Raw genomic sequence first — 18,661 nt, 5'->3', positions numbered from 1 at the left:
TTGCTTTTAAAGTGCCTGTTTTAAAGCACTGGGACTGACAAACGTAACTCTAGAGTACCAGTAATTCAACATTTTATAAGTATAGACTTTTTTTCTTGCATTTCAAACTCTTATTTGTCTGTGCAACATGCATAGACTAAAATTAAATAACACGGTGAACTGCTAAGAAATGGACCAATCAGAAATAATAATAATAACAAGTCGGGAAAGAAATTATCTTTATTTTAAAACCTAATTTGTAATGCATTTGAAAGCTGATGGTGTGTGTTCTGAATGTGTGTTGCGCTCGAAATACGCAGAACAATTGAAAAACATCACGTCCTTGTATGCGCTCCCTCCCTCCATCCGGTTGTTTTTAGTCCAACCGTCCCAACTGTGACAAATAGTGTGTCGGCTTATATCGGGCGCCGCTGCAACACCTCACTGAACCTCCCGCTGTCCAATCGGCACAGGCCCCAACGAACGGGGCCCCAGTCCATCATAAGAGATCCATCAGCGTGACCACTGATTGATACGCTTCTACCAGGAAACGCGGCAACACTGAAACATGATTTCGTGTGTGTGGGTGTGTGTGTGTGTGGGTGTGTGTGTGTGTGTGCGTGTGTGTGTGTGCGTGTAGACGTAAGCCCTTGTCACACAAACACATACACGGCATGTGTTGCATGACAAACATCACGGTGACATACAAGCATCAAAAAGCCTTTGATGAATATTGTTTACAGTGAGTATTATTAGGTGTGTCAGAAAGGTTCCAGGACTGATGACATGTTTCAAATCGAAACAAACAACTACAGGTTCCCCAAGCCCCCGCTTGGAAGCATTATATTAATGCAAAGTATGCATGTGAGGTCACTGTTGCCCATTTGGGGTCGCTATCCTCACATTCTATATTGAAGTATCTGTGACTCTGAATGTGTGTGGCTTTAAAAGGCAGGGCCCGGCCTGGCAAGGTGAGTGACATCAGGGTCAGCAAATCACAGCGTAGCATTGCTTTCTGTTGTTTGGATAGCCCAGGGGTCACCAAACTTTTTGAGAGTGAGAGCTACTTCATGTGTCCTGATTGTGTGAAGGGCTACCAAATTGATACGCGTCTGAAATAACATTTGTACAAATTAAATTTAATAATATTAGAACATTAGCTAGCTAGACGTATACTGTAGCTAGCTAGTTAGATAGCTAAATAGGTAGCTATAGAATCTATAATACTGCCCATGTTTGCATTTTTAAATCATAATTTCTACGAGCAAATCACAATCCTAGCACTGGCGGGCTACTGGTGTGGTCCTCACGGGCTACCTGGTGCTCGCGGGCACCACGTTGGAGACCCCTGGGATAGCCGTTCACAGGTCTACATGTTGCAAAAATAAAATGATATCCCATTATTTTGGTGAAAGAAAAACTGAAATAATTTGCAGGAGATATTTTTGAGAGGACAAAAATCCCAATATCTGTGGAAGCTATTCTCTTGTGTCTCCAGTCCTGGAACATTTCAAAAATTTTGGAGTCTCGAGACAGTCTTCATTTTAGGATTTTGAACCTTGATTAGGTTTGGAAATGTTGGGTTTTTTTTTTTTTACATTTATGCCGATTTAGTTTTGGCATCCAAGCGTGATTGATCGTGTATCAGGGAGTTGTCACCTGGCCCCACATCCTTGGCACAGGGAGCACCCAGGATTTAGTGGCCTTGCCAGGACAACATGGCGGGAGGCTTTCGGGGGGGTTACATCCGTGACAGTTCCTAAATCTCCGAGGCCATGTGGCTCAGCATGCCAGGGTTATGATGTACTAAAAGACAAGGGACGCGTTAGTTTGAGCCAGACACTAAATCTGAGAGCCTTAAGCTAGGAGACTTTGCATTTGCTTCCAAGAATACGTTGTTATTTGGGATTTCTTTTTTAGACTAATGCTAAGTGCTAATGATGCTAAGGTTGACCATTTGTTCACCCCAAAAAATCGGAAACAGAAAATTCAAGTTTTTTGTCTGCATAAGTAATTTTTCAATGGCAAAAGGAATATTGTAAAAACTGTGAAAAAGAGACACCACAAGGTATTGCTTTTCAACAAAAAATAAGTCTGATATTTTTTTTCTGTAACAGAAATGTTTGTTTTGATGACAAAAATACTTCAATTCTTCTTTGAGATAAAAAAAAGTCAGATTTAAAACAAAATTGAATTTTTCAGTTTGTTGACAAAAATATATAATTTTTTACAAAAATATGGTTCGCTTAAACTCAAACTAAAAAGTCAGATTTGTAACATTGGCAGTTGTTGAAGATACTGAAGGCGTGGTGTGGCGGGTTGGGATGTGAGATGGCAGCCGGCCAGCTCGCCAGCAGCTGCCCGCCATCAATCAAGCCAAAAAGCATCCGCGCCGCTTAGCGAACTCTCCATTTCGTCCATAGTGCCGGCGTGTTAGCATGTAATCGGGCAACACGAGAGGGACGGTAATGTTGGCCATTGCACATAAACATAGATCAAAGGTCAGCGGCAGGGGCCTGTCTGCTGCACTCGTCTACTGTGCCGCTCTTTGCGGCACACATAACTGCACCTCATTAAGCTGTCTCGGCTCCCCTAAAGAACAACAAGGTGTTCACATCAACTCGACACAACATTATTAATAAAAACACAACAGAGATCTCCAGGACACACTTAGGTGTTGCAATCAGGGCTTTAAACCAAGGTCGGGGTTTCAAAGAACTTTTTCCAAGTTAGAGTTGGAGATTTAAAGTACCGTATTGGCCGGAATAGAAGACGGCCCTCACTATAAAACAACCCCCTGTTTTTCGAGACTCAAGTTTGAAAAAAGACTTTTTGAACACCAAATTAATTTTTATACAAAAAATAATTACAGTGCGTCTGAAGCAAATGATTATAACAATATATTTGAGAGAAAAAGCATGTTACTTTGCCTCATTTAAATCCAAAGTGCAATCACATTCGTAAATGAATGGCTTTTGTTTTTTGAAATGTAAATTACATCATAACTTCTCCTCAGCTGCCGGTTAACCTGGCTTAACTTTGACCCACTTTTCAGATTGTCACTACATTTCTCCATTTTCTGTTATCTCTTCTTTTATTTTCTTCTCTTTTCTTTCTTACTACAATTTTTTATTTTTCTTCTTCGTGCTACCGCTATTTTTATTTTTATATATTTTAGCCTGGGAGTCAAGTTCAGCATTCACTTCATTGATATCTGCCATCTAGCGCCGTGAATGGGTATACTGTCTAGACCCCCAATATAGGACGACCCCCACTTTTTCAGTCTTATTTCAATGCAAAAAACACCGTCTAATATTCGGGCCAATAAGATAGGATTGGGGTTTCAAATTCGTGTTTCAGGTCACAGTTAGGGTTAAAACTGAACTTAAAGTTTCACAAAGTAGGCCTTCTAGTTAGGGTTAGCGTTTTAAATTGGGTTTAGAATTTCAAATGAGGTAAAGGATTTTAGAGAAGGGTTTCAAGCCGGGCATCAATGTTGGGTTTTTGGGTTGTACGGTGCTCACCTGATTAGCATGTCCGCTTCATAGTACAGAGGTGTAGGGTTCAATTCTGGCATGCATGGCAGGTTGCTGAAACGCTCGAAATTGTCCCTAGGTGTGATTTTGAGCGCAAATGGTTGTTTGTCTCTGAGGGCCCTGTGATTGGCATGCAACCAGTTCAGGTTGTACCCAGCCTACTGCCCGGAGAGAGCTGGGATAGGCTCCGGAACGCCTGCAACCTTTGTGAGGATTACCGGTAAGCGGTTTCAGATGATGGATGGATGAATGGATGGATGGATGGGTGAATGGATGTAGGGTGCTTAGTCTGTTAAGGTTTCCAATTAGGGTCGTAAGTCTAACTGTGACTTGAAAACCAGTGTAGGCATTTTAGTCTGTTATGGTTTCAAATTGGGATTGAAAATCTATTAGGGTTCAAACAAGCATAGAGTGGGGTTTCAAGTCAGTGTTACAGATTAAACCAGCAATAGGGTTTCAAATTAGCAGTTCATATTGGAGTCCGGGTTTCAAAATAGGGTTAGGGTTTTAGAGAATGGTATTAAACTAGTGGTAGGGTTTCAAATTAGGATTTTGAGTCAGGGTTAGGGTTTCAAATTTAGGTTTTAAATCTGGGTTTGGGTTTCAAGCCATAATTAGGACTTCATAGTAGGGTATTAAACGAGACATTCAAATTCAAATTAGGGTTTTGAGTCAAGGATGTGGTTTCAGATTAAGCTTTTGAATTTGGGCTGGGGTTTCAAGACAGGATTAGGGTTACAGAGTAGAGTTTCAAGTCAGTGGTAAGGTTTCAAGACAGTGTGTTAGTGTTGCAAAGTATGATTTCAAGCATGGCTATCAAATTTGGGTTTCCTTGAGGTTATGGTTTTGAAATATGGCTTCAATTTTGAGGAAGGGTATCAAAGTTGAGTTTCAGGACTGATTGATCAACTTTGAATTACATGCCAGCCCATGTTGGGGTTTCAAAGAGGATGACAAATATGAAGTAAGGTTTTAAGCAAGGATTGGGTTTTAAACGCAGTGTGACGTCAGACTGCAGGATCTTGCGTCATGTTCTATTTCAAGCTCAGAACTGCTTATTTGTTTTTTTTTTTAGCACATGTTGTCTCCATGTGCATGCAAATGAGAGACCTTCCCCCAGCCCCCCGAATCCCCGTGCACCAACATGGCATCATCCGACACCTTGCCCCATGTTGAAAGTGACGGGTGTCAGGTGCAACGATGCCCCCCCACACACACACACACAACCGCACCGCCCCATTTGGAAACTAATAAGAGGGCTTCCCCAAAGGGGCGTCTCACCATACCGACTGGCGCCTCACCTGGCAAACCAAAAGGGACAAGAAAGCAACATGCCTGTACCCAGGAAAGCAGGTAGGAACCCAACTGCACCCAAGAAGCCCATTTTGGATTAGTTGTTGAATTGCTATCGATAAATTTAATTTTTTTAATTTCTTTTTTTTTTTGGACAACGACAATGATTACATTGTATCCCTACAAGAAAAAAATGTACTGTATGTTTGGAGAATTAAGTTATTTTTTCCAACAAACAAATTGCATCTTAGATTTTTTTTCCAAGTCCAAACATAATTTCTTGAATCACGTGACAAAAAAACAACCCGCTTAATAATAAAAAGATAATTTTAGAATACTGTGACAAAAAAATGATTTTTTTCCCCTCTTGGGAAATATCTAGAAAAAGTTTTATTTAAAAATAACATCTTTGCATTCTTGTAACAAAAAGTTTTTTCATAATCTTATGAAAATGTATTGACCCAATAAATAAAAGATAACTTGAATATGTGTCATTTCAGGAAAAAAATGAGTTTTTTGAAAGAAAATAAAATCTTAACCTGATACAAGTTAACTACGTAGAGAATTCAATTTCTGGAAATACCAACTGGCAGCATGGTGCAACTGGTAAGCACATTCGCCTCACAGTGCAGAAGTGCAGGGTTTGATTCCGGCTCTGACCTTCCTGTGTGGAATTTGCATGTTCTCCCCGTGCCTGTGTTGGTTTTCTCCGGACACTCTGGTTTCCTCCCACATTCCAACACATGCGTGGCAGGTTCGTGGAACACTCCAAATCATCCATGGGTGTGATTGTAAGCGTGAATGGTTGTTTTTCTATGTGTGCCCTGTGGCTGGTAGGTGACCAGTTCAGTGTGTCCCCCACAAATACCCCAAAAATAGCTGGGATGGGCTCCAGCACTCCCGCGACCCTTATCAGGATAAACGGATTAGAAAATGGGCGGATTGATTGCCATCACAAGAACGCTCACCAAAAAATCTGAATCCCGCCTACTAGCAGATGAGGGCTCTGGATAGACTCCAGCAGGCACGTGACCCTCAGTAGGATAAGTGGATTAGATAATAGAGGGATGGATAAATAACAACTTCATTGATAACAATACTATAAGGAAGTATTTTTTTTAACCTCAAGAAGATTTTTTTCCACCAAGTTTTTTTTTTCTAAAAAAGAATGACTAAACCAATTTAATAAATATGAAAATAAATGTATATTTTCCACAATTGTTTTATGCTAACAACTTTGTTTAAGAATACTATTTCTATACTAACACTAAGACAGTTGTACTTAATTTGGACTAAGGTTATGTATGTCATATAAAAATCCTATAGGTTGGTTGGATAAGGATATACGGTGTGTGCGCATGTGTGTGTATATATATATATATATATATATATATATATATATATATATATATACAGTCAGACTCAATTCCTGGATGTGTAACACAGGCGCACGTTTGTCCACAGATTGCATTTCCTGCGCCATCTGAACCTTAAATTCATCTCAGCATACTTTACGTGATTTTGCTCAAGAAGAACTTTAGATTGTGGAATGTCCATGAAAATAGACCTTGGTGATATTTTGTAATGGAATATTGCCATGGTGGCTTTTGTGGCCTGCCCCACCTAGAATCCGTTTGAAGCTCATTTTTATCACACATGATTGAAGCCATGAACATGAGCCATCTTTTCTGAGTCAATATATTTTGGGGGCCCCCATCAATCATCCTCTTTGGCTTCATCCACCTGCCGCCAATCAGATCACTCACATTTCCTACCAGCTCACAGTGGATTTAAAATCTACACAATTAAGATTTCAATTTCAGGTACTGGGCGTGGCTTGTGCTGGCTACCAAAATGTCAGGAAAAGCCTACTGGAACATCTATTTGGGGTTAATGCACTTCAAAAGGTGGCAATCTCATTTAACATGAGTTTGTATGCGATTGGTTGATTCTGAACACAGCCACAGTCACCCAGTTAGAAGACGGTGATCATACTTGCGCATCTGAATTACAACTCCCCTCCTTGATATGATTTTTGATTTTTTTTCTCGAAATGAGATAAACAGGTCATGGGTCACATTAATGGTGTAAAATGTTGTGATGATTTATATTACTCTGTTATTGTAAAAAAAAAACTATTTGAACAGGCATGTGTAGACTTTTTATAGCAACTGAGTACAGAATCGTAGCAATCGGATGATAATACGGTTGTATCTTTTGAGCCCCCCCCCAAAATATTTTTGGAAAAAAAATAATTTTATTGGTCTTGATTTCTCATGAGAAAATATGAACGTTGCAAGAATAAAGTTGTATCATTTCTGAACATGTTGTTTCTTTGGGAGGGTTTAGGGGAAAAAATATCTCATGCCCTAATTAATTACACGAATAAAGTCGCAATAGCATGAGAATTAAGTTGGAATCTTTTTTTTAAAAGGAAAAGTTGTCTTTCTTGAACAAACAAAAAATGTCGTCATTTTCAACCCAAGACATTTAAATTTAATGCTAACAACAAAGTACAAAAATAAAACAAAGATCATAAAAGTTTTTTGTTTCCCAATAGTATTTATTTTTGCTTGCTATTTTTAATATTTTTTGTAAAATTCATAATCTTTATGAAAATTACGTATTACAATAAAACGTTTTCTACCCGACATCGCGTTGGTTGGGGCAAGGTCACGCAGTGAGGACGGGGCTCACTTGAGGCTCGCCGATGATTTGTGTTTTTGCAGTGTCATGTTACCTAGCTGAGCCCTCCTATTTGAGAATCAGCCGGAGGAGCTGGAGGCATTAAGTTATTCCGTCAAGTCTCTCCTTTCATCTCGGAACAAGAAAGACGGAAGAGGCCAAGCCTCACTGGAGCTGACCTTTGTTGTTGAATGTCTTCATCACACGGGTGGAACGCGTCCAAAACTGCCAAGTGGATCCCATAATCCTCGCTCGTCTTCCACTGCTTTCATCAAAAGTTGTGACTCTAAATATTATTAATCATAGTAAAAATTCAGGTGTGATTTAATTGACCGTGGCTCTCCTTGCCCACATTTCAGGGTATTAGGGTACCTTCATGGCTCCAATGTACAGTATCTGGAACTGACTCAAAATTCTAATTTTTACGTGCAAAAATTTACCAAGTAGGAAAACATCCCATGTTGGGACACTCGTAGTTGAAGGTAGTAATGGAAGAACAACTTTGATTAATATAGTGCAAGAGAGACGCCTTGCTTTAAACGTTTAATTGCCGTGATAAAAAAACGGGATTATCCACGGGTCTCAGATCTCAGCGGGAATGCCAGGATCATGCCAGGAGGGTCCTGCAATCAAAGGCTTCCCATTAAACTCTCTCACGCCATTTCGAGGAAAGACACGACATCCCCACCTCCTCCCAGCACCATTTTTGATGATGTACATGTTTAAGAGGATTGGCAGGTTAAGGTTTCAGCAGTTGCTTTAGGAATCATTCGTGAGGATGATTCAGTGCATGTTACCAGCTAAGGTTACTGCCAACTTAATCATAAAACACTTTTTCTAGAGTAAAAAAATATTTTTATAATATTGATAAGGTGTGAAAATAAAAACTCTGAGGAAGGATTTGAAGATCGTACTTGTAATTTAGTGACATGGCTCTTGAGCAAAACTTTTTTTGTCATGGTTAAGCTCGGGAATTTTTTTTCTTTTTTTCATGTTGTAAACAAAGTGGGGTGAATAAATCATTCATTAGCCTGAGGTCAATGGGGGACAGCTACGAATCAGTTTAACTATGGATGTTCACTCCATGCTTCCTGATGAAACTGCCAAGGTGGAACATTAAAAAAATAGTACAGGACCTCAAATTGATCCTTGTAGGACACCACATTATTTGATAAACTTTCAATAAACATGCATCTAAACTTACTTTCGTTTTTAATACACTGAGGATTATGTAAATAGTACACATTCTTTGCAAGAAAAAGTAAAAGTCCTAAAACTACCTTTTAGACTTGTGGGGTCATACACGCTGAACATATTGTATGAGAAAAACAGGCTTACAAGAAAAAAACGGTTGACTGTATTTTACACCAATAATTTTTTTTTTCCCAAAGAAAAAGTACTAATTTTATTGGAATCTAGTCATATTTTTGTGCAAAACGTTTCAATCTCATAATTTGTTTTTTTACAAAAAATCAAATTGAGTTCTAATAACTAAATACTGAAATGTGAGACTAATGTACGGTACATGAATCATGAAATATATAGAATGCCGTGTTCATTAATATTATTATGGACACTGTGCAAATGGTCTGACTGCTTTGACTAACTTCTTTCTCCCTTTACAGGAAGCAAAAATACTGGGGCAGCAGGTAAACAATCAAAAACTATACAGAATTATGAGAAAAAAATCCATAATTATTAACAAAAATGTGTAATGTTTTTATATCTCTTCAGAGAAGCTGCCGCCATACGAACCCAACATCCCTGAACCAACCACCAGGGCAGACTTTCTCAAGTGTCAGTCACTACACACTTCACACAAATTAAAAAGACAGACAGATATGAATGCTCATCGATTCAATGATCACTTAATTGGGTACACAAACTAGTGCTCCATTATAAAAATTGTTTCAACAGAGTTGCAATGTCTGCTAATAGCTAACTCGCTCTGGAACCACAAGGTCCGAGCTAATCGGCGCTATCCAATGCTAGCAATTCTGTGCTAACTAGCTCTATGTCAACTTGCCCTCTGTCAACTAGCTCTGTGCTGACTATTATTATTCTCCACGTATACCAACTATGTGACAAGTTACGCACTAACCGACACTGTTCGATGCTATCTATATTGTGCTCACTAAATATTGCTCAAGGATCACTGTTCGGTGCTCATGATTTTGTACTAATTAGCCGTACATCAACGTACTACCCCTGTGTCTAATTGCTCAGTGCTAATTAAAATGATCTAAAATGATGCAAATTAGCCGTGTGCAACTGTATGATGCAAGCCATTCAGCGTAACACAACTACTTATGTACCAAGAAGTTCCGCACCAACCGATGGTGTCCAGTCTAACCTTTGTACCATACTAACCATAGCTGTGCTAACTAGGTCTACACTAATGGGACCTGAAAGCAACACTGAAGACTTAAAAGTCATAGTTGAGGTGGCATCAAGTGCTTTTGGATTGACGGTGGACAAGTTTGTTTCATTAATCCATCTGCACTGACTAAAGTATTGTTGACTTGTTGTCCAGACTGGATGCCGCTGTCTTTGGATGACAAAACAGCACAGAAACTGCTGTGGATCTCAGAAAACGGCGCTAAGGTGGCACGCACGTCTGATGCCGTCTGTCCGTATCCAAACCGACCGGAGAGATATGAACACTCGCCACAGGTCAGCAAGTCGGACATTTTGCTTTCCGGCTGACATTTTAAGGTCCCTTGCCGCGGCTGCTTCAGACAAAATATACTCCTACAGACTTCAAATTCAGTGCTCTGAGCCAAATTCACGAGCAATATGGAATTTGGTGGAAGTATCACTGGGTAGAACCACAGAAAAGGTAATGCAGGCATTACTAAAGAATTTTTTTTTAAACCACATTTCCACAATGTTTTGAATGACATTTGTATACTTTTAATTCAACTCTATTTTTTTTCCAACATTAAGTCATATTTTTCAAGGGGTCATCTTTTTTTAGCCATAAAGAGAAAATGTCACTCATCTTAAAAACAAGACTGTCGCATTATAGTAATAGATTTCTTTTAATTAAAATTTTAAAATATTTGACCCAAAATAATGGTTTATCTGTGACTGATAGATTTTTTTTAGTAAAGCCAGATAATTCCAAGGAATACACACAATTAAATAGATTTTTTCAAAGGTGTATTTTTATAATAATAAAATTGCTGTATTTTTACCCTGCAAAAAGTAATTATTTTTAGAACTAAAAGCTATAAAATTTGAAAAACAACAGAAAAATCACAATAAAGCACTTAATTGATTTTTGGAAGGAGTTGTTTTTCTCACAATTAAGCTTTTTTGGGGGGGAGGGTGGAGATAAATTTAGATCTGCATCCGCGAAGGTTCGACGTTTTTTTTCCCCCAAAAATACTTGACTTGGGTTTGGACTCAGAACAGCTGCGCCTCTGACCTGGCATTCCTGTCGTTCAGGTGCTGTGCAAGGAGGGCCTCCTTGGATCGCGTGGCTACTGGGAGGTGGACTACGACGGCTGGGTGGTGATCGGGGTGGTGGCAGAGAGCGCCCCCCGGAAGGACGGCCCTTGCGGACTGGGAGAAAACACCAGCTCCTGGGGTGTGGGCTGGTCGGGCTCCTGCTACCAAGTGTGGCACAACGGCGAGAACGTGGACGTGGTCCTGCCCATGTGCCAAACGCTGGGCGTGTACGTGGACCAGCCAGCCGGCTCCGTCAAGTTCCTGGTGGTGGAGGGCGAGGGCGACAAGGAGGTGAGGCTGGTGCACAAGTTCAAGATCGGCGTTCAGGAGAAGCTCCTGCCCGCCATGTGGGTCGGCACAAACTCCTTCTGCCTCATTCGGAAAAAGGATCAGTGAATCACTTGGCTGGAAGCTGAAACGAGCTGACATTTATGGTGGAACTAGCACTCGAGGAGTCCAAGGTGAAAATAGCGAGTCTGTGTTCATGCCCGATTGTTTTTGTGGGGGGGGGGGGGGGGGGTTGTTTGTCTTTTTTTCCAAATTAGGCACAGGTGTCTGCATCTTTGCACGTGTAGTAGAGAGCTTGTTTTGCATCTTTCAGTGTGCCAAATAAAGTCAACTTCTGTATAATAACCCCCCCTACCAGTTTTTTTTTATTAGGTAGAAGTCACTCCTTCCCAGAACCCCCAACCCACTACTTTTCAGAGAGCTCACATCATCTCACTTGGTGTTTCTCCTTTATTAGAAACATAAAAGAAGAACTTCAACAACATCCACCCAAATGTCACTTGACATTTCACTTTTACTTTCAGTCCTAACTTTTTCGGTCTCACTTCTTTCAGTCTCGGTCATTCGTTCAACTTCAAAAAAATAACAAACATTTAAAGTACAATCATTGGACGAGTCAGTCACCGATTTGCAAAGTACAAAGAGGCAAATATGTAAATTAGGACTTATGAATAATGAAATATGAGACGTGCTGCTGGTGTGCCAACATGTTCAACATTAGCTTTTCACATTTTAATCTTCAAGGAGAACAAATGTTTTTGAAAGGGCCTGACGACGCACCAGGAGCCATTGTTATCATCGGTCTGCCCCATGCTAACAGAGCACACGCTAAACCACATCAACAATAATGGAAGGTGGAAAAGATTAACACTTCAGAAGTCCGACGCAAACGTTGCTACGTTTTGATTCATTTGTGCCGTTAGGTAGTTACGTTATCTTAGCTTATTTTAGCACCATCAATATTGTGACATAAATAATCAAAATCTTGTTTTGAGGTATTTTGGTTTTTATCAAATCCTAACAGATATCTTGTCTTTCTTTGTTTTTTATAGTCCATAACATTGACTTGTAACCTAATTAGCGACTACTTTGATTGGTTAGCAACTTTGCTAGCCAAATCCCAAAACATATTGTACTTTCATCTTACTTTTTGTGTCCAAAACAAATGGTGACATGTACAGTATTTTGGTACATTAGCTAGCCTCCTGATTGCTAACATGATGCCAAGCTAATTTAAACAGGCTAATGTCATAAGAGGTGCTAGTCTGATCAATTTTAGTGTCTGCAAATGTGTGCTTCTGAAAAGTATTAAGTTGTTGCAAAAATTTTATTTTGATGAGTCAATCTTTTTTGTAGCCATTTGTAGCTGGCTGACGAATTGCAAGTTTTGCTGGTGATTTTTCTGGGTCACAGCATTACTAGTAGAATTTTTTTTAAATACTTTTGTAGTAGTCATATAGAAAACAGATTGTGTATTTTGGAGTGTTTGCCTGCTCTCTCTTGCTATGCTAAGCTAACTAACTCACACACATGCTAATCTGATCAATCTTTGTGTCTGTACTCTTCTGATAATTAATCCTTCCATGTAGAACAAACAACTGTGAAACACTTTTTTATGTGAAGCAAAAGCTAACATAGTTACAACCTAAAATGTAAATTAGTGTTTGAATTGCAATTATTATATTTTCAACAATGTGAATCAGTTCTATTCACCTGTGTGCACTATCCAAGAACCTTAGCATGTAGGATTCACATAGAGCGTGTGTCATTCGACAAAGTAAACCAAAACCATTTTTTAAAAGAAATTGTTGCGCCCCTTAGTGTGGCTGTGACACATGAGTCATTTCTGAACTTTCCAGGTGCGTCGTCAGCCAATTTTTTTGTGTTGCATTACCTCCTTAAATTAGCGAGAGATGAATGGAGGTTCATTTTGTTTACCCCCAGGCAGTTTTCACATAGCAGACGACTGTTGCCACTTGCGCTTGTACTCAGTGTTTGAGCGAGAAATCGCCAGTGTTAACTCTGGGACGTGGCAGGGCCCCGAACATTTCTGTCCCATCAGTGGCACCAGGAGCCAGAAGGGCCTTCATGCTGGCGGCAATGTGCTCCAAATCGGCGCAGCCCACCTGAGGGGACACATAATGGAATGCCACATTACACAACGAAATTTTTGCTTAAAAGAGGCCAATTTAGGTGGCTATTTCCAAGGGTCTGAAATGTAAGTTTGACTTTGCAATGCAAAACTGAACTGAACAACAAGAATTTTGGGAGGCATGGAAATTGGCCATTTTGACTTAATAGGGACATGTCAAGGGTCCAATTCCAAGAGTCCATCGAAGACATTCCTGGAATATTTTGAAAAATGACATTTGAGAGTTAACCACGTTCTGGGGATTTCCATTGAAAACAATTCATCCTCCCTTTTCGGACATTCCTCAGTCTTCTCAGCTGGACCTGAAGCAGATGTCATCAGCAGTCACATGAAGCAAGGGAGCCGTCACAATGGTGTAAAGAATGCTGTCCTTGTTTGCGGCTTAAAACAGATGAAGTGACACCTCTGTGTCAACAACACAACATGAAAACAAAGAAGCATTTTCCCTCTGTACGCATCCATCGCCTTCGTCTTCCCAACATTGCATAAGAAACCTATCCATCCATCCACGTCATGAATTCAGGCATTACCTTCTGAAATCACAGTGTTCAGCCATCAATTTATCCATTTACCTGTCCGGTCTAATGTGTTGCCTTTTGGCACAATCCCAAATTACATTCCCAGTCTGTCTGCCCTTCCGAAGAGTTGCCTTCAGGTACAGTCCAAACACCGTGTTCCTTACAATACTGCCTGCCACAAATTTGCCGGTGTGCCTGTCCTTCCTTCCATCCATCTCAGTAAGTCGGGAGTTTCCTTTGGAGACAGTACGAAATCATGGCGCTTCTCACACATTGTTTCAAATGTCCTTCAACGTTTAGGCAATCTATCTCGCTTTTCTGTCAGCCCGTCCAACAATCTTGTGTTGCCTTTCGGGACAAGAAGATATTCCAGCAGTCCCTATCCATCTAGCTAAGTATCTATCTATCCATTTAAGTATCTACCTACCTACCTAGCAAAATAGCTACCTACCTACCAAGATAGCAAGCTAGCTACCTACCTACATACCTACCTACCTACTTAAAACCCACCTACCTACCTACCTACCTACAAAAAAATAGCTACCTACCTACCAAGATAGCTAGCTAGCTACTTACCTACCTACCTACCTACCTACCTACCTATTGACGGTGACAACAAAAAGTATTCCCCCCCCCATCCTGATTTCAGGTTTTTTTTTTTGCATATCTATCACATAAAGGTTTCAAATCATCACACCAATTCTAATATCACTCAGAGATAACACATGAAAGTACAAGGTGTAATCTTCAAACAGGACTCAGGAGGGCACAAATACTTTTTTTCACGGCACTGTGCTTACCTGCGTGCTGTCCTACGTACCTACCGATCAAGCTAGCAATCTGTCTTTGTGTGTGTACCATTAATACAAGTGTCAGAATGTGTTATTTTTACCCGTTCTCCGCTGTTGCCTTCCCCTGGCACCGCCCGCCCCCCTTTGCATCCCCATACAGGCACAGAGACGGGCAACGAGCGGGCCAGCGCCATTGGGTAGGCGTGCCGTGATGCGTGCATGCTGTGGTGGCCCACGGCCATGCCCCGAGAGGGCGCTGGCGTCTCCTCGCTCAATGAGCCTGCAGGACAAATAGGAACTTGTGAACGGGCGGCTCGTGTTCGTGCACAAGTGAGCGGACGCGCGTGGACTGACCGTCGGTGCTCTCCTCCTCAGCGTCAGATTCAAAGAAGGGCTCGCAGTCGCGAGACAGCGAGTCCTCATCCATGGAGAACACACCTGAAACACAATGTGGACGTTAGTGTTTACTCTGTGAATTATGCCATGCTCTTGTGTTTCTTGCTATTGTGCAAGGTGCCATAGATTTTATTTTAATGTTCACTGGATTATTTCTAGTTCTTGTGTTTGATTATGCAGACTGCTGTCGACTTTCTTTTTACACGCTGGATTATTTCTATTTGCAAGGTGCGATGGAGTTTTTAACATTGGATTATTTTGAGCCATGTTTTTTTCTATTTTGGAAAGTGCAATTGCTTTATTTAAACTGTGGATTATTTCTAGTCATTATGTGGATTTCAAGAGGTACCGGGTTCGATTCCAGCTCCGGCCTCCCTGTGTGGAGTTTGCATGTTCTCCCCGGGCCTGCGTGGGTTTTCTCCGGGTGCTCCGGTTTCCTCCCACATTCCAAAAATATGCATGGCAGGCTGATTGAACACTCTAAATTGTCCCTAGGTGTGAGTGTGAGTGCGAATGGTTGTTCGTCTCTGTGTGCCCTGCGATTGGTTGGCAACCGATTCAGGGTGTCCCCCGCCTACTGCCCGGAGACAGCTGGGATAGGCTCCAGCACCCCCCGCGACCCTAGTGAGGATCAAGCGGTTAGGAAGATGAATGAATGAATGAATGAATGTGGATTTCAATTGTGCAAGATGCCATAGACTTTTTTTACTCTGTAGATTATTTTCTAGTACTTGTGCTCATGTCCTTATTTATTCAGCTACCATGACTAACGGTTGAAACGAGCAATTGCGTTCATTTTGACATATGTGTCTGCATAAGCAAGGGTCCAGTGGGATTTTTTGACTCATTTCTGTGCAAGATGTTGATAAGTCCTGACCTGAGCTCTCATTGCCGAAGGGTCTCTTCTCATCCATGTCCTCCTCTTCCTCTTCATCATCGTCCTCATCATCCTCGCATTCTTCTTCCAGGTCGACAATGCCGGAGCACTGCCTGCCCTGGCGGGTGGCCTCCAGGGTACTTTTGTCGCGCTCGCCGTTGTTGCCCTCTCCCGGGATGCCTCCTGAGCTGTAGATGGATGGGTAGTTCTGGGAGTACACCCTGCTGTTGGGGCTGACGCCACCCAGCAAACCATCACCGGTCACGTTCTGCAACCCATGACAAGGATGAGGCTGGGACCAGAAGAAAAGCTCGGCTTTGGTTTCACAGAAATCCAGTGACAATTATATTTTTCCAAACAAGTTTTGCTCTTCTCTTTGTTTTCCCATAACAAACAAGCTTTGTCTTGTTTTTTTGTTTCGCCAGTGTGAATTTGCATCCCAAAAATATTGTACTATATCCTAACTATAACATACTAGAAATAATGTGAAAATAAGTGCTTACTATTGGGAAAAGAATGTCAACACATATGGAAATAATTTAACAGTTGCATTCATTACATGACACATTCATTTGTGAGCAATCCCTCACTTCATTCATCCATTCTCTGATCCGGTTATCCTCACAAGGGTCGCGGGGCGTGCTGGTGCCTATCCCAACTGTCTTTGGGCAGTAGGTGAGGGATACCCTGAACTGGTTGCCAGCCAATCGCAGGGCACACATAGATGAACTACCATCCGAGGACAATTTTGAGTATTCTATTAACCTGCTACGCATGTTTTTTGGAATGTGGGAGGAAACCGGACGACCTACCCAGAGAAAAATCAACACAGGCACGAGGAGAACATGCAAACTCCACACAAGAAGGCCAGAGCCAGAATCGAACCCTGCACCTATGCACTATGAGGCTTAAGCGCATTTATTTCCAATGTAAGTGGCAGGTGTTATAAAAACCTCATAAAATGAGCCATGGTATTAAACCTCGGATTGGCTTTGAGCTACAAAAGTCAAGTAACTATAGAATAAATAAATGTACCAAATAAAATACATTTTGAAAACGTGAGGAAATGCATTTCAAAAATAAATATCAAACGGTAATAACTTAAAAGCCAAACGATAGATTTTAGAGAAAATAATTGTTTACACTGATAAATAAATGATGTAATCAATGATATCAATAATTCGCCGAGCTGGTGCGTGATGATTTGCCCTGGTGAAGCATGCATGTGGCTGACTCACCACACTGCGCCCGGCCTCTGATGTGATTTCCGCGGCGGCGTGTCGTGTGTGCCTTTGTGCCGTCAGCAAGGTGGTGGAGTGCAACACGCCAATGTCGTCCACGTAGCGCCGCACCGACTCGGCCAAGAAACCCTGACCCCAAACGCTGTATGAGAACTCGCACTCCTTGGGAATGCCACCACCGCTGCCCTCCCACATCTTCTTCTTGGTGGCGTCCGTTTCTGGCGCTGAGGAGCGGTACTTCTTGCACGCCGTGAGGATGGCCAGCTCGGAGCCAGATTTTTGGCAGTATGCATCGGCGGCAGCCAAGAGCGCCACCCAGCTCTCCCTGTGGTTGTCCGCAATCTCTGGCTCGGACGACTTGGTGATGGAAGCCATGATGCTGTCAAGTATTGTGTGAGTGCGTGTCTGTGTGTGCGGATGTGTATGCGAGTGAGTGTTTATGTTTGTGTGGAGTTCCCTAATGGATAAACAAACTGTGTATTTGAACAAGCAAAGGTGCTTACTTGCTGGTGTGTTTTGGCTTTTTTTTTGCACTGGTGACGATGGACAGGCAGCTTTGTATGGGACACTGGGTGAATGATATGATGGGAGTGACTGGATGAATTCTTAGCACAAAAGGAATCCAGGGGAGAGAATCAATGGTGCCAAGTTGCTGGTGATACCTGCAGAGAGGGTAAAAACAACATGTATTTGGACCTGCTGGAAAAAGATTCACTACGCTGACTGACAAAGTGCAGCTTGTTGGCTGAGAAGTGAATAACTTCTTCCAGCGAAAATGTTAATTGAATCTTTCAGATGACTCACTTTTTTGCTTCCAGGTTATGTTACTTTGACTGAGAAATATCAAATAGATTTTTCTTGGACACCTGTGGGCTGTTTTAAAATGACAAATTTCGCACTATTTCTACTTCGGGGGCACTTTCAATACACTCATTGCTAATGAGTGCAGCTAAAGTCGATTTGAAATCGCCCCGCAGTGCGTTGAAATGCCAGGCTTTGTGTTAGTCCTCTTCAGTGCTTTTCAACGAGGCTTGCGGTGGCTCAGCCACTGTTGTTGTTCTGTGCAGACTCCTCATGATGGAAGCCGCAATTCACCATTTTTCAGTCGGCTGCACGCAGCCGAGACGCGTCGTACGAACGGGCAAAAACAGATTCACCAACCTGTTCGCTTTCTTTCCGCCGACTTACTCGTCGAGATTAAACTTGGCTTTACTTCGTCAAACGCTCTGTGCCTTCAAGCGATCCTCTCCCCTAGCTAGAATCGTCACCAGCGGGAAGCGAGCGAGGACGAATGTAAGACATTCCCTTTGGATGCTCCAAAGTAAAACATATGATGTTTTTAAAAACGTCACATCTGTGTTTGATGTCTGGCGGTATTGAATGGAGTCACCTCAAAGCAGTGATGTTTTACCCACAGGAAATATCACTAAAACCTGAAATAAAAAGATTGGC

At 41.5% G+C, this 18,661-nt stretch overlaps 2 protein-coding genes across 4 annotated transcripts; one reads left to right on the top strand and one right to left on the bottom strand.

Moving 5' to 3' along the window:
• Positions 1 to 9,051: 9,051 nt before the first annotated feature.
• On the top strand, positions 9,052 to 11,579 carry zgc:195001 (uncharacterized protein LOC567531 homolog). Its single transcript, XM_052048745.1, has 4 exons — positions 9,052 to 9,142; positions 9,228 to 9,290; positions 10,027 to 10,166; positions 10,944 to 11,579. Exons 3-4 carry the CDS (start codon positions 10,032 to 10,034, stop codon positions 11,340 to 11,342), a joined length of 534 nt encoding a protein of 177 aa, XP_051904705.1. The 5' UTR covers positions 9,052 to 9,142; positions 9,228 to 9,290; positions 10,027 to 10,031; the 3' UTR covers positions 11,343 to 11,579.
• An 87-nt stretch (positions 11,580 to 11,666) lies between these two features.
• akt1s1 (AKT1 substrate 1 (proline-rich)) lies at positions 11,667 to 18,521 on the bottom strand. Of its 3 annotated transcripts, none has more exons than XM_052048738.1 (6): positions 18,398 to 18,521; positions 17,207 to 17,871; positions 15,969 to 16,260; positions 15,050 to 15,133; positions 14,797 to 14,975; positions 11,667 to 13,360 (listed from the first exon to the last, which is right to left on the bottom strand). In XM_052048738.1, exons 2-6 carry the CDS (start codon positions 17,582 to 17,584, stop codon positions 13,223 to 13,225), a joined length of 1,071 nt encoding a protein of 356 aa, XP_051904698.1. In that variant the 5' UTR covers positions 17,585 to 17,871; positions 18,398 to 18,521; the 3' UTR covers positions 11,667 to 13,222. The 3 variants fall into 3 exon arrangements, with proteins under 3 accessions (XP_051904698.1, XP_051904700.1, XP_051904699.1); XM_052048740.1 differs by having other exon boundaries at positions 15,969 to 16,236; XM_052048739.1 differs by having other exon boundaries at positions 18,371 to 18,511.
• Between the last annotated feature and the right edge of the window lie 140 nt (positions 18,522 to 18,661).

This window comes from Hippocampus zosterae, chromosome 17 (assembly GCF_025434085.1).
Source record: "Hippocampus zosterae strain Florida chromosome 17, ASM2543408v3, whole genome shotgun sequence".
In the NCBI taxonomy this organism is placed as follows: Eukaryota; Metazoa; Chordata; class Actinopteri; order Syngnathiformes; family Syngnathidae; genus Hippocampus; species Hippocampus zosterae.
This window is presented reverse-complemented; position numbering and strand designations above follow the sequence as displayed.

What these genes read in the sequence shown, in the direction of transcription:
- zgc:195001 (XM_052048745.1), top strand. Translation starts at nt 10,032, where the DNA reads ATGCCGCTGTCTTTGGATGACAAAACAGCACAGAAACTGCTGTGGATC. An exon ending in GATATGAACACTCGCCACAG is followed by an intron (nt 10,167 to 10,943) that starts GTCAGCAAGTCG and finishes CCTGTCGTTCAG; the next exon opens with GTGCTGTGCAAGGAGGGCCT.
- akt1s1 (XM_052048738.1), bottom strand. Translation starts at nt 17,584, where the DNA reads ATGGCTTCCATCACCAAGTCGTCCGAGCCAGAGATTGCGGACAACCAC. An exon ending in CAGAGGCCGGGCGCAGTGTG is followed by an intron (nt 16,261 to 17,206) that starts GTGAGTCAGCCA and finishes TTCTGGTCCCAG; the next exon opens with CCTCATCCTTGTCATGGGTT. An exon ending in CTTCGGCAATGAGAGCTCAG is followed by an intron (nt 15,134 to 15,968) that starts GTCAGGACTTAT and finishes ATTGTGTTTCAG; the next exon opens with GTGTGTTCTCCATGGATGAG.